This window comes from Notolepis coatsorum, assembly GCF_963971535.1.
Source record: "Notolepis coatsorum genome assembly, chromosome: 1".
Taxonomy (NCBI): Eukaryota; Metazoa; Chordata; class Actinopteri; order Aulopiformes; family Paralepididae; genus Notolepis; species Notolepis coatsorum.
The window spans coordinates 245269716-245282640 of NC_140165.1; the positions used below are offsets into that span (position 1 = coordinate 245269716).

The following is a 12925-nucleotide window of genomic DNA, read 5'->3' on the forward strand; positions in this document are numbered from 1 at the left end:
CGATAATGACGCCTTATATATCATTTTTTTAATATATATATTTATTTTCTCTGATTTATGAAATGCAATCAGTGGGCAAAGTACAGCGATGATTTAAACCAGCCTTCTTGAAGAGTCTTGGATGTTGTTGATGTTGTTAATCTAAACGGTAATGAGTGGATGTTAAATGTTCTGACGTTGTGGACCTTCCCCCCCTCCTGAGTCTCTAAACCCAGTCCTTTGTTTTTCCAGGTCTTTAAAGGTGAATTTCAGCTACCTGATTTTCTAAGAGAACAATCGCAGGTACAGTAACGGTTCTGCCTGATGTTCTGGACCTTTTCTATTTTTTTGGTATCTAAATTCGGCTTTTGTTTTTTATTTTAATTTCTTTATTAATTTTAGTTGTTCCATCTGTAGCACAATAGGACGATCAGGTTGCAGTTTCCATCTGCCCACAGTCACTCATCTCTTCTTCTTCTTCTTCTTCTTCTTCTTCTGTTTTGGTTTATGCCGCCTCCTCACTTGCTTCCTCTGCTCCATCTCCACTGCAGCCTCTCACCACTCCTCTGGACTCACCTCCTCTCGCCTTGTTTGTTTGGAATGCGTCCTCCTCACTCTTCAGCAGTCAGCTTGTCCGTCATTCTCTCGTCTCTTTCTCGGCTCTCTCTCGTCTCTCTTGTTGTCACATTGTTGATTTGCAAAAAAAAAGCCAAACCCAGTGTCTGGTGTCTGGGTGAAAGAGCATCGCTGCCCCCTGCTGGTGCATAATGAGACACGCAGCCCTGCCCTCAATCTGCTTCATAGTCAACACACCATCAATTATTCTTGTGCTGTGACTGAGTGCGTGTGTGTGTGTGTTTGAATGTGTGCGAGTGCTTTATTTGTTCATGAATAATCTTCTCTGTGTACCGTTAGTGTGATGCTGTTTTCCATTGCCGCTCGGTGTTCATTAAATTGGGGCTTTAGCGGAGAAATCAATGGGTTTTGTCCTCTTCCTCTCGTTTGCTACATTATATTTCAGTTGTCTCAACATTCTCACAAACACCACTTTTTAACGGGCGAGTTCAGAATTTTGGATCACGAGCCACTATGTCCTGCTCACCAGCGATGCCGTCAGTCGGTGCGAGTCTGCCACGTGACGGATGGAAAGTGAACGCTTAACCCTTTCACTACCACACTACAGAATAGTAGTATATAAATGGCCTCACGGCAGGTCATTGTTTATATGATCAGTCGGAAGCCTTTGTTCAGAAGGCGGACAGTCTCAGGGAAGAACAGGTGGTGACCAGGGTGGGTCGGGTCAGAGGTGATCTTAAACAGCCCTGCTCTGGGCTCTCAGGATGTGAAGGTCCTCAGTAGATGGTAGGCAGGCGGCCAGTGATCTCCCCAGCGGAGCAGATGCTCTCTTAGAGCCTGAGGAGAACCAGGCGTTTAACGGCGGGTGGGGATGCTTTCGAGGATCACTCTAGAGCTGACCCAGGCTTGTTAACTCTGTCTGACCCGAGGTTGTTTACATTTACATTTGTTTCGTGGCTAACTAAAGAGGCGCTCCGGTATGACGCACAGCATGGATCATGGCCTCTCAATGACATCATTGATGAGTAGGAAACTAGGGGTCCAAAATTCTGAACTTACCCTTTAAGTTAACACCGTCTTCCTCGTCTTCATCTTCCAGACTGAGACACATACCGTGCCAATTGACCTCTGACCTCTGCTAACTACCACTGTACTTTTCTCCCCTTTCGTCCTCATCTCTCTGCAGCTTCAGAAGTCTCCAGACAAGCCCAACCCCAGTTAGGAGGAGGTGGGAGGGAGACCGCCACGCCACACAGGTAGGAACTCTCACACCACTGATGGGCTTCTTTTTAAAGGAGAATGCTGCACACTTTGTGCCCCAGGACGGTTCAGTTAGTATTTGTGAACATGCAACATACTCTCCCAAGCTAGAAATGAGAGATGACGTTCCTAACCAGAGCCGTAAATGTTATGTTGTGTTCTCGCACCCAAACAAGGTTTATATTCAAGTGTTGCTAAAGGGTCCGGATCAGAGAGTTCACACAAACCTCTTTACTCGATCTCCAGAGTTAGGAGAGAGTGATGCGCGTTCACAATACTGACCGAACAGTCCCGGGGCACAGCAAGGACGTGTGCATTCCTCTTAAAGCAGTTATTGAAATGCAAAGCAACATCCTCTCTGCTTTTGGAAAAAAATATATATTCAGAAGAAGGAATTGTAGCCTGGTGACCTGAAGTAATTAATGAAAATTACAAAACTTTTTAAATCTGATTTATTCCCCCCCCCCTTTTTTTTATACCTACAATCAGCCATGATAACATTAAGAAGGAAATCAACCCTAGAACATGATTATAATGTTCTTGAGTTTGGACTGTTTTCTATTTTTAAACACTTTCTGGAAACTAGTTTCTGGACTTTATTAGAGCTTTTACTGTGAACTATTTCATATGGTGCAGACGCTCATGAACCAGGATATGTCCGCGAGTTCCCTGGAAAATGTATTATGCTGGATTTTTGTCTCGATGCCCATAAAGGCTGTTTCGCATTCTTTGTCAATGACACCGATCATCCATGCGATGATCACAAATTCCAGGGTTCTATCTCTGCTCTCCAGAGTTAGGAGAGAGTGATGCATGTTCACAATACTGAACAGACGTCCCGGGGCACAGCGAAGACGTGTAAGCCCTTAAAGATAGGTGGCATTCCTCTTAAAGCACTTAAGTTATTGAAATGCAAAGCAACATCCTCTTTGCTTTTAGAAAACAAATGTGATTCAGGAGAACTGAGTAGTTTGACTTGAATATTTTTAGTTTTTATTAGTAATAATCATAATAATACTTTAGTTTTTAAAATAAGAGCTATATAAGGAGTTTACTAAATGCTTCACATACAGTAAAAACTGAAGAAATGGAATAAAAGGAATAGAAATTAATTGGAGTTCCTCTGGCAGATTGCTTCACAGTCCAGGCCGGGCACCGAAAACCGGTTCTAATAGGAACCGGCTCCTAACTTCCGGTTCTGGAACCGGAAGTAACATATTTGCATTTCGATTCTTAATTTTGATTCTTAAAAAAAAATGTAAAAAAGATTTTTACTTTAATTAATACCCTAGTTACAGTACAGCAACCAAATTAAACTGTATCAAGTCAACTGACAATGTGAATAGTATGGGGGGGAAAAAAAGATAATTCTCCTGCGAAATAAGCTGTGACCTGTTTTGACCTGCACCTCAAAGAATCGGAAGCGAGAATCGTTTAGAACAGGAATCGATATGGAGAATCGGAACCGGAATCGTTCAAATCCAAACGTTGCCCAACCCTAGGGTCCTAACAGCAAATGCCCTGTCACCTCTTAGTTTGGAACCTAGACCAAGAGGATCTCTGCTCGGGTCCATAAGGGGTTAAAAGATCAGCAATAAAGCTATGGGCCAGACCTTGCTGAGCTTTCAAATTAATCACTTTTAATCTTGAAATCAATTATAAAACTGTCTGACAACCAGTGGATGGATGCTGCATTTTGGTTAATATGGTATCTTTGTTTAGCACCGGTTAGAAGAAGCCTAGCTGCTGCACAGGCGGAAGATTGACTTTTGACTGAGACAGGTGCAAAGTGAGCTGCATTCTAAACTAGATTATATATAAACTTGGATAACCACCTCCGAATTGGCAGAAGATAAAAAATAAAATAAAAAAAAGCCTGGACTTTTAATATATTACTAATATTACCTCTGGCATCTGGGGCTGGGAGGGCCAAATACAAATATTTCACATTTACTTTCATTGAGCTGCAAGATGTTCTGAGACATCCAGCACTTGATATCATGGAGGACTTGGCTGTTTTGGATGGCCAGGTTTCAATGGGAGATATAGCTGGGTATCATCGGCATAGCAGTGATACAAAACATTATGCTTGCGGATTATGTAACTTTGAGTGGGAGAATGTACTTTGAAAAGAGAATTGGACCAAGAATTGAGGTTTGCAGCACCCCCACATGTGGTATTTGCTGAAGACTATTATGAGTTGCCTATGGTTACAGAGAATGTTTTATTGGGAGAGCTGGATGAGATCAATCAGCCCCAGTGATACCCACCCAGTGCTTAAGGCATTCAATTAGAATTGGCTGCGCTGAGGTCTAGAGGGATGAACATTTACAGAAACCACAGGAACCTCTCTATGTCCTAGTTAACACATTCGGGGCCATTGGGATCCGTCTAATCCCAAGCTATACGGCCAGCATTTCAAAACAAACTTTCATTGTGCGTGAGGCTGTTTGTAGAGCTAAATCTATACTTTATATTATTGCTATCTGTCCATTCTCATTGTCAATTGACACTATAAACCGTCCCTTCAATATGCCTTATACAAATAATTTTTTCATCAATACGTTCCCATTTTATAGCAATAATAAATATTATATTCGTGAATATGAACTATATACCGGAATGTTCTGGTATTTCCTGGAACGCGAGATAAAGGCTGCTAAGCTAATAACGTTAAATCGAATGGCGTTTCGGCTATAGACCAGCTAGAGCTAAAACTCAAAATGCATATTGTCGGTATCATGGTCCACCATGAATGCATGAAAGGGGGGGGGGGAGACACACACGCGTCGTTTCTGATTATTGATTACCAATAACGGCATTATTCGCTGATCGGCTAGTTGGCTATGATAACGAGGCCTGATCAGCATGTAATTTACGTGAAAAAGCTCTTACCTGTGGCCGGTTGGATCCCCAAAAGGATTTCCCAGTTATCGATCGCCATCTGGTAGATCCATATGTCCATTGGCTGATGATATATTCCTTTACTGCATAGTGAATTCAGCGTCCCAAAGACTATTCCAGCCATCGGCTACACGCATAGCTTTAGGCTAACAGAAAAACCCATGCATACAAAAAAAGAAAAAAAAAATCCAAGAGTAGGGTAAATCTGCAGTGCCGCAGGGTGACATTGAGTAGGATATTACAATGGAATAAAAGCCAAAACAACCTTACCACGGACATATCCGTGGTTGGCCCTCAAGTGTTGGATCCGAAACACGGACATGTCCGTGGTTGGCCCCGAATGTGTTAAGAGCTCTCAGGGGTTTGTTTACAAAGAAACATCTGTCTACTAGCTAACTAGTGTCTGATGTTGTCTTATTGGTGTCACTGATGATCTTCATCTGGAATATTCCATTGCGTATGACTGAGGAGATGGAGCACATGTGATGGTGGCAGTGGCCTCATTCATCAAATGTTCACACATTTGTTCTTACAAGAGTTTTTTTTTTTTTTATCCCTCAATATTTTTAAGGAATCAATTTGTCTATTCATATAGTTCATTTTTATTTATTATTACAATTTGTTTTCTGTTTTCTCTTTGTTGATGACCATTGATGATGATTGTTGATGACCATTGATGATGATTGTTGATGACTATGTAATACTCCACGACACTGTAAATGAAGGTTGCCCCTCAGGCCACAGGAAGCAAAGCCTGGTGTCTATTTGTAGCGCCTCGCCCCCGACATCTATTGTACCTCTTGTAACGTCTTTGCAGGCCTGGGTGATTGCCGGGTACAAGAGGTACACAAAAGACGTCTGGAACAAGGAGCTACAAATAGCTTCCAGTCTTTGCTTGCCGTCTATAAGAATAAACTGAGGGCTGAAAATAAACCCTAGTGTGAAAGAACTCATTTGTGCGTAATAACATGAATGAATTAATGTGTTTGGTAGGTGGTGTGGTACAGTACATACCACACAGTGTACATTACAGAGGTTTGACATGTTGTCTCTTTTCTAGATTTGTCTTAAACAATGGACAACTTGCAGCCTGGTGACCCTCTGAAGGTAATTCATGAAAATTACAAAACCTTTCAAATCTGACCATTTATATGTTTATACCTACTGTACAATCTTCCATGATAACATTGAGAAGGACATCAATCCTAGAACAAGACTATAATGTTCTTGAGCTTGGACTGTTTATATATTTTTGAACACTTTCTGGAAACTAGTTTGTGGGATTACATTTTTATTGGGGCTTTTACTCTTAACTATTTCATATGGTGCCAGCAGTTATGAAGAAGGATATGTCCCAGAGTTGTCTGGAAAATGTATTCCCTGGCAAATGTATTATGCTGGATGTCACAATGCCCATGAAGGCGGTTTCACATTCTTGGTCAATGAGACAGATCTGCTAAAGCCCTTTATACACCAAGCTAACCGTCTTCACCAAACACCAACAGTGTTTTAGACAGACTTCAACAAACACCAACAGTGTTGACAGACTTGAACAAACACCAACAGTGTTGAGACTGTCTTCAAACAAACACCAACAGTGTTGACAGTCTTCAAAGGACATCAAATCATGCTGAGACCGTCTTCATCAAACAGCACTGAGACAGTCTTCATCAAACAGCACTGAGACAGTCTTCATCAAACAGTGCTGAGACAGTCTTCATCAAACAGCACTGAGACAGTCTTCATCAAACAGCACTGAGACCGTCTTCATCAAACAGCACTGAGACAGTCTTCATCAAACAGTGCTGAGACAGTCTTCATCAAACAGCACTGAGACAGTCTTCATCAAACAGCACTGAGACAGTCTTCATCAAACAGCACTGAGACAGTCTTCATCAAACAGCACTGAGACGGTCTTCATCAAACATTGCTGAGACCGTCTTCATCAAACAGCACTGAGACCGTCTTCATCAAACAGCACTGAGACAGTCTTCATCAAACAGCACTGAGACAGTCTTCATCAAACAGCACTGAGACAGTCTTCATCAAACAGCACTGAGACAGTCTTCATCAAACAGCACTGAGACAGTCTTCATCAAACAGCCTTCATCAAACATCACTGAGACCGTCTTCATCAAACAGCACTGAGACAGTCTTCATCAAACAGTGCTGAGACAGTCTTCATCAAACAGCACTGAGACGGTCTTCATCAAACAGTGCTGAGACAGTCTTCATCAAACAGCACTGAGACGGTCTTCATCAAACAGTGCTGAGACAGTCTTCATCAAACAGCACTGAGACAGTCTTCATCAAACAGCACTGAGACCGTCTTCATCAAACAGCACTGAGACAGTCTTCATCAAACAGCACTGAGACCGTCTTCAGGTTTATGTGTTAACTTCACTGGCATTTCTTGGAGCTTTTTTTTTTTTTTTTTATGGCGGTTCGTAAAATGAAAACTCTAAAGACAACAGCCAGCAGCTGCAAACTGTGGAATGTTGGCTCAGATCATCAGATTTTTTTTTGATCCACTTTTTCTCCCATTTTCTATATTTTCTCCCATCCCAATTTCGTATCATCCAATTCAACCCTCCCCTGTCACGGACGCTGTTTCTTGCCTCCCACAAGCCGGCTGCAATGTGGACTAAGTCATACATAGCACAAGTCCCCTCCGGTACTTGAGGTAACAGCAGTCGCATCTTTTCACCTGCGCAGCTCGATCTCTCAGTGGCTAGGAGTAACGCGTGGGAGGCTCACGCTGACCCCGACACTTCCTGATTCTACTGCGCAGGCGCACCAACAGACCTGTAGGAGTCGCTGTCCACAACGCCCGATCCCCACCCATCAGTTTCCCACCCCCTAATACGGCCAATGTGTATTAGTATGAACGACCAGCTAAACTGAAAGCAAATGTGGAGCGCTGGGCTCGAACAGGCAAGCCCAGCGTCTCCAGATTTTGTGGCGAGCGCCTTGCCCACTACGCCACGTAGCCGCCCTCGCTCAGATCATCAGATAAGAGTCTTCTGATCATTTAAGTAGGAGATGACATAAATAAATCCAGACTAATCTGTTTTGAGTTCATACTGTAGGAATAACGGTTGGATTATGTTTTGGGGATATCTCTGTACAGGCGTGTATATTATCCACCCAAGTAAAGCCACGTGTCATAATAAATGATAACTCACACACACTGGCGTCAAGCTAATTATTGTCAACACGTCACGCACAAAGTGAGGGAGTTTTTCTTCATGTAGATGGTGTCCATAAGCTGTTCCAACTCTGCTCTCTCTCTTGTCTCACAGTGCGATCTGTTGTTGTCTTCGCAGGACGTGACGAGGTGTAGAGGGGGACGGAGGAGGAAGGACATCACGCACCCATTTCACCACTTATTTGGGGGACGGACGTCAATGGGTCTCCAGGGGACATGCATCTTTCCCTCGACCCGGACATTAACAAGCCCCCTGCTGTGGGCTCAGACCAGACCAGTCTCAACCTGCGGAGAACTCTTGGCCTTTGATGTTGTACTGTGAGATAATGTCGGTCACCATGGTGACCTCGGAATGTCGTTGGATGTTTTTTGATTATTTTTTTTGTGTCACATAATGTTCATCTGAATCTTTAGAAATAATTTTCCTGGCTATATAAAAAAAAAAATCTGTGATTCTGTTGTAAGAAAATGCAGTGAAGTTACAAATTGCAAGAGGAAGTATTTATGGATACGGTTAGCTTTTTTGAAGATGCAATATCTATTTTAATGTTTAATTTTTTTCATGCCTTTGTATCGTGCAATCTCATGGGTACTGATATGTACAAGACCACAGTTTTGAGTATTGACAGTGATAAAAGATGGCTTTTTATAAACCTGTGTTTGGAGTGGTTTATTGGGAGCGAAGATGTTAACTATCAAATGTCATTAAATGAAGCATGTTCAGAGTCATGATCAGGTCATGATCCTCTTAACCGGTGGGTTTATTTTTATGCCAACCCCAAATTGATTCATCATGGTCCATTTGATAAACCTTTGTCCCAGTGACCCCATCTGATATGTTGTTAGATAATGGTCTAGAATTTAAACTGTATAATATACAGTTTAATATTGTATTTATTATATAATATTTGTATTATATTTATATTATTATCATCATCATCTATATATATATATATATATATGTGTATTATACAATATAGAAGTTGGCCCTCACTATCCCTCATCACCCCTCCCTCTAGGAACCCTGGGGCTGTGTGTATCCCACTGTGTGAGAACCACCGCGATGCAGCCGACAAGCCTATTGATTGAATAAGACTATCTTCCTGAGACGAGATAAAGCTCTTGTCATTGCTCGCAAAGTGGGCAGGAATACATGCAAACGGTCCACTGCCTTTAGGATCAGTGAGGACGAAGGAAAGTAGAGCAGCAGTGTAATAATGAACAACCTTTTTTAATAATACATTACATTCAAGGCAAATTATACATCCTTTACAGTACATAGCAATGCACATGTTGGCTCTAAATAAATATAAATTTGAAATAATCTTAAATTCAGTGCACAACATTGAGAAAGAACACTTAACAGTCAACGTGTAACAAAGATTCCGCACACGTTCTCTTGCACAGTACATCTCCAACTAGTGGGCCAGGGGCATTCACGACAGGCCCGCTAAAACCAACGTAAAAAATAGATCTCAAAATAAGTTATATGTCCCGTTGTCATAGAAATATTGGGCTTTCGGTTCATATTTACAGTAATATAGACTTTTGACAGATTCTCAAACAACATAAATTGCACAGTAGTTATAGAAGTGAAGATCACCGATTTCCAAAAATATTGTACACCTAGTAAACAGTCTTCAAGATGCAGTATGAAATTGCACATTGTTTGCCATGCCTCAAGGCTTTGGTACACACGTCCTGATTGGAAGAAAAAAGCTGTCGGTCCTACGGGGGGCACACGTCCCGCCCCTAGGCCTTACCTCCCGTCCCCATTGGTTGCGGAAGCGGGCTAGCAGGAGCAAGCCGTGTAGTTAGTTTTCCAGATACATCACTTCTCTCTCTCTCTCTCTGAAGACAGACTCTCGTGCAACCCGTCAACTCCCAAACAGTGCACTGGAGGATTGGGGGGGGAAGACACGTGGCACCTGAAACACAGGTGCAGGTCCATGCTGGATGACCAATCATCTGCAGCCATATTAGGACTCCTACGATACTAGAAGGGAGAGCACGGGGCCACGCATACAAAGCTCATCAATCCCCAATTTCACTGAGAAACCACAAGTGAAATGTCATGTGTGCTGTTATTTTGAAGCCCAAGCCCATAAGGTAATAATAATACTGAATAGTTAAAACATCGAGGCCCCTTTGGATATCCTGGGTAATATTTTGGCATTAAAAGCAGCTTTTCCCCCCTCAGGACAGTTTTTAAAAGTGGGACTACAGGTTCGTTATTCCTACCTGCCCGGTTGCCATGGTGACTGAGTGTACACCTGTCCCGTTATGCAGTCGTCATAGAGACCGGACTTGGGGAGGGAGGGGCCATTGGTTTCCATTTCCCGTGTCAACTGCTTCTAGTCAAAGAGGAAGTGGATTTAAAGCCACAAATTAGGGGATAGCTGATTTCCTGCTGACAGAATCACTGTGATCTTCCTCATTTCTCTCCAGCCACTTTGCCCGCCTGCATCCAATCAGACTGGTGTACACAGTGGTTCTCACATGTTTTCATGTCAAGGAGGAACCCCCAAATTGATACGTACGGTAATAGACCAGGCATCATATCCCCATTGGTTAGCCCCTTTCATGACTGTGATGCACGAGTGAATCCACAGTCACTTGTTAGTCCATAGCAAACCAACCTAGGTTGACCATGAAGGACTGGTTCTGCCCGAACCATTCGTTATACAAGTATCACAGAGACATTTCAAAGGTACTCACAGTTGCACAAGGGTTTCGGACAGAGATACGTGATGGTATCTCAGAAAGAAAAACAGAAAGAAGCATTTCATACAAAAGTATTTCTGTATGACAACTAATAAAGAAACTTGAAAGCTCGGCGTTGCTAATAAACATTTAAAATAATTTTTATAAACGTGTAAACATCAGAGGCAGCATTGCATCAAAATGACTTCTTCTCTTATTCTGCATTTGTGACATGCCTGGTGCGCCCAGCATGCAACGCTGCCTCTTGTGATGTTTACACGTTTATAAAAATTATTTAAAATGTTTATTAGCAACACTGAGCTTTAAAACCATCACGTATCTCTGTCCAAAACCCTCGTGCAACTGTGAGTACCTTTGAAATTTCTCTGTGATACTACATTGGTGAGATCTTGTCCCGGACACCCGCCTCCGAGAAGATATTTGTTGCAGTTAGATATACATTTTGTTGAGAATTCCATAACCATAGAATGTAATCAGAATAGTCATTCGTACGCGTTATTTCATTGTGCTAATTTCTTAAATTTTGTGAAATAAAAATCACCCCCTTTTAGCTGGAAACCTCCTCGAGGGTCCCACACTGAGAACCACTGGTCTACAGGCTGCAGCGCAGTGCAGAGAAAGAAGCTGAGATTTCAACTTTTAGTCGAACGTTTCCCTACTATAATGTGTCTTCAATCAGGCTTTAAATACAGGTTAATAGTGTAATAGTTATTATTATTAACAAACGGTTTACAAATGACTGTTTTCATGCATTTGTGCATCGATTTAAAAATGTACATTTGTGCCTAATACGTGTCACATAGCCGGTGCAGGTTGGTTGGGACTGGGAAGGAACGATGCTCGCCCACCCAGTGCTGACAAGTATGAGTGTTGACTCGAGGATGATCCCGTATCATACAGTTGTAAATCTTAGTTGTTATCATCAACCCCCAGCCTCTCAACAGACCTTGTGATGACACCTCCGCCCGCTGTTCCACTGTCGACCCAGGCATCACAGGTACCACAGAAGAACCCTCACAAAAAGTGCAGCAAAGTACCTATAGTTGTTACTAATAAAGGCAAGATTTGTGTGATAATAACGACTCGTAAAAAATAAAACGGAACAAACAACAGCCTCTATAAGGGGGTAGGAACACAGAATTTTAAAACCCATGCTTGTTGTACAAAATACTTGTTATGAAAAGGTAGTTGGCACAGTCTATTTGGTCACAAACGAAAGCTTCTTCGTGGCTTAGTCTTCTGCTCCTCCGTCGATGTAAAATGTGAGTGGGGGGGGGCCTCTAGTGGCCACTGCTGACATCGCAGCCTTTGACCACTGCAGCGGTTACTATTGCAGTATCTGCACTGGCAGGCGTTAAATACTCTTGTAAAGGGGGTGGGAGGAGACAAGACCTGTCTCTAGAAAATGATTACAACTGATTGAGTAGATGTTTGGTTGGAATGTGTGTGTTCATGCGCGCACACAAGCTTCTGTGGGGGGCGGACTCAGGAATGCGCCCACAGTGCGGTCAAACTCACAAGCATGCAGACAACGCCACACGTCTGGACTGACACCATGAGCATTCCGTGATAAGGTTCCATGTAAACAAATCAAGGCCCCGGGTGTCAGATCGACACCGAGCTTCAGACCCCAATCTACCCTCCCGCACACAGACACACACAACACACCCTCTCTCCGTTCCCCTCCTCGCCAGGGCGGGTCGATGAACCTGGAGTCTGGCTAAGTAGAAGCCTGGAGACTCTCTTTTTGGGCAGAGAAGTGAGGGGGGGTGCGGCTGTGTGCGGGCAGGGTTGGAGGAGGTGGAAGGAGGCGCAGGGTCCTCCCGTTTCTCTCCTCTTCCTCTTCTTCCTTCTCCATGGGTTCACTTGTTGTCCATCAGCGACTGGACCCTGTGCACCAGCTCTCGGGCCATCTGGAGGATGTGCTGCACGTCATGGCGCTCGGCCATCTCTGTCAGACACAGACGCACGTGTTATAATACAGACACGGCCAACAGGGAGGCTCTGTAGCTTTGTGTTATATATTATACACATGACTGTGGTTAGAGAGGAGGCTCTGTAGCTTTGTGTTATATATTATACACATGACTGTGGTTAGAGAGGAGGCTCTGTAGCTTTGTGTTATATATTATACACATGACTGTGGTTAGAGAGGAGGCTCTGTAGCTTTGTGTTATATATTATACACATGACTGTGGTTAGAGAGGAGGCTCTGTAGCTTTGTGTTATATATTATACACATGACTGTGGTTAGAGAGGAGGCTCTGTAGCTTT

At 42.9% G+C, this 12925-nt stretch overlaps 2 protein-coding genes across 4 annotated transcripts in view; one reads left to right on the forward strand and one right to left on the reverse strand.

The window, feature by feature from the left end:
* Positions 1 to 8573, forward strand: part of tpst1 (tyrosylprotein sulfotransferase 1) — a 107241-nt gene extending 98668 nt beyond the window's left edge. For 2 of the 3 annotated variants that reach the window (XM_084323646.1, XM_084323647.1), the window contains exons 4-7: positions 232 to 282; positions 1742 to 1811; positions 5780 to 5826; positions 8046 to 8573. In XM_084323646.1, the coding sequence (XP_084179772.1) occupies positions 232 to 282; positions 1742 to 1777 (87 nt within the window). In that variant the 3' untranslated portion in view covers positions 1778 to 1811; positions 5780 to 5826; positions 8046 to 8573. The remainder of the gene's footprint in view (positions 1 to 231; positions 283 to 1741; positions 1812 to 5779; positions 5827 to 8045) is intronic. The other variant, XM_084323648.1, reaches the window with a different exon arrangement.
* Positions 8574 to 9202: 629 nt separating this feature from the next.
* Positions 9203 to 12925, reverse strand: part of LOC311224555 (small G protein signaling modulator 2-like) — a 264091-nt gene continuing 260368 nt past the window's right edge. Inside the window, exon 12 of the mRNA XM_084309586.1 lies at positions 9203 to 12602. Coding sequence (XP_084165712.1) covers positions 12514 to 12602 — 89 coding nt within the window. The 3' untranslated portion in view covers positions 9203 to 12513. The remainder of the gene's footprint in view (positions 12603 to 12925) is intronic.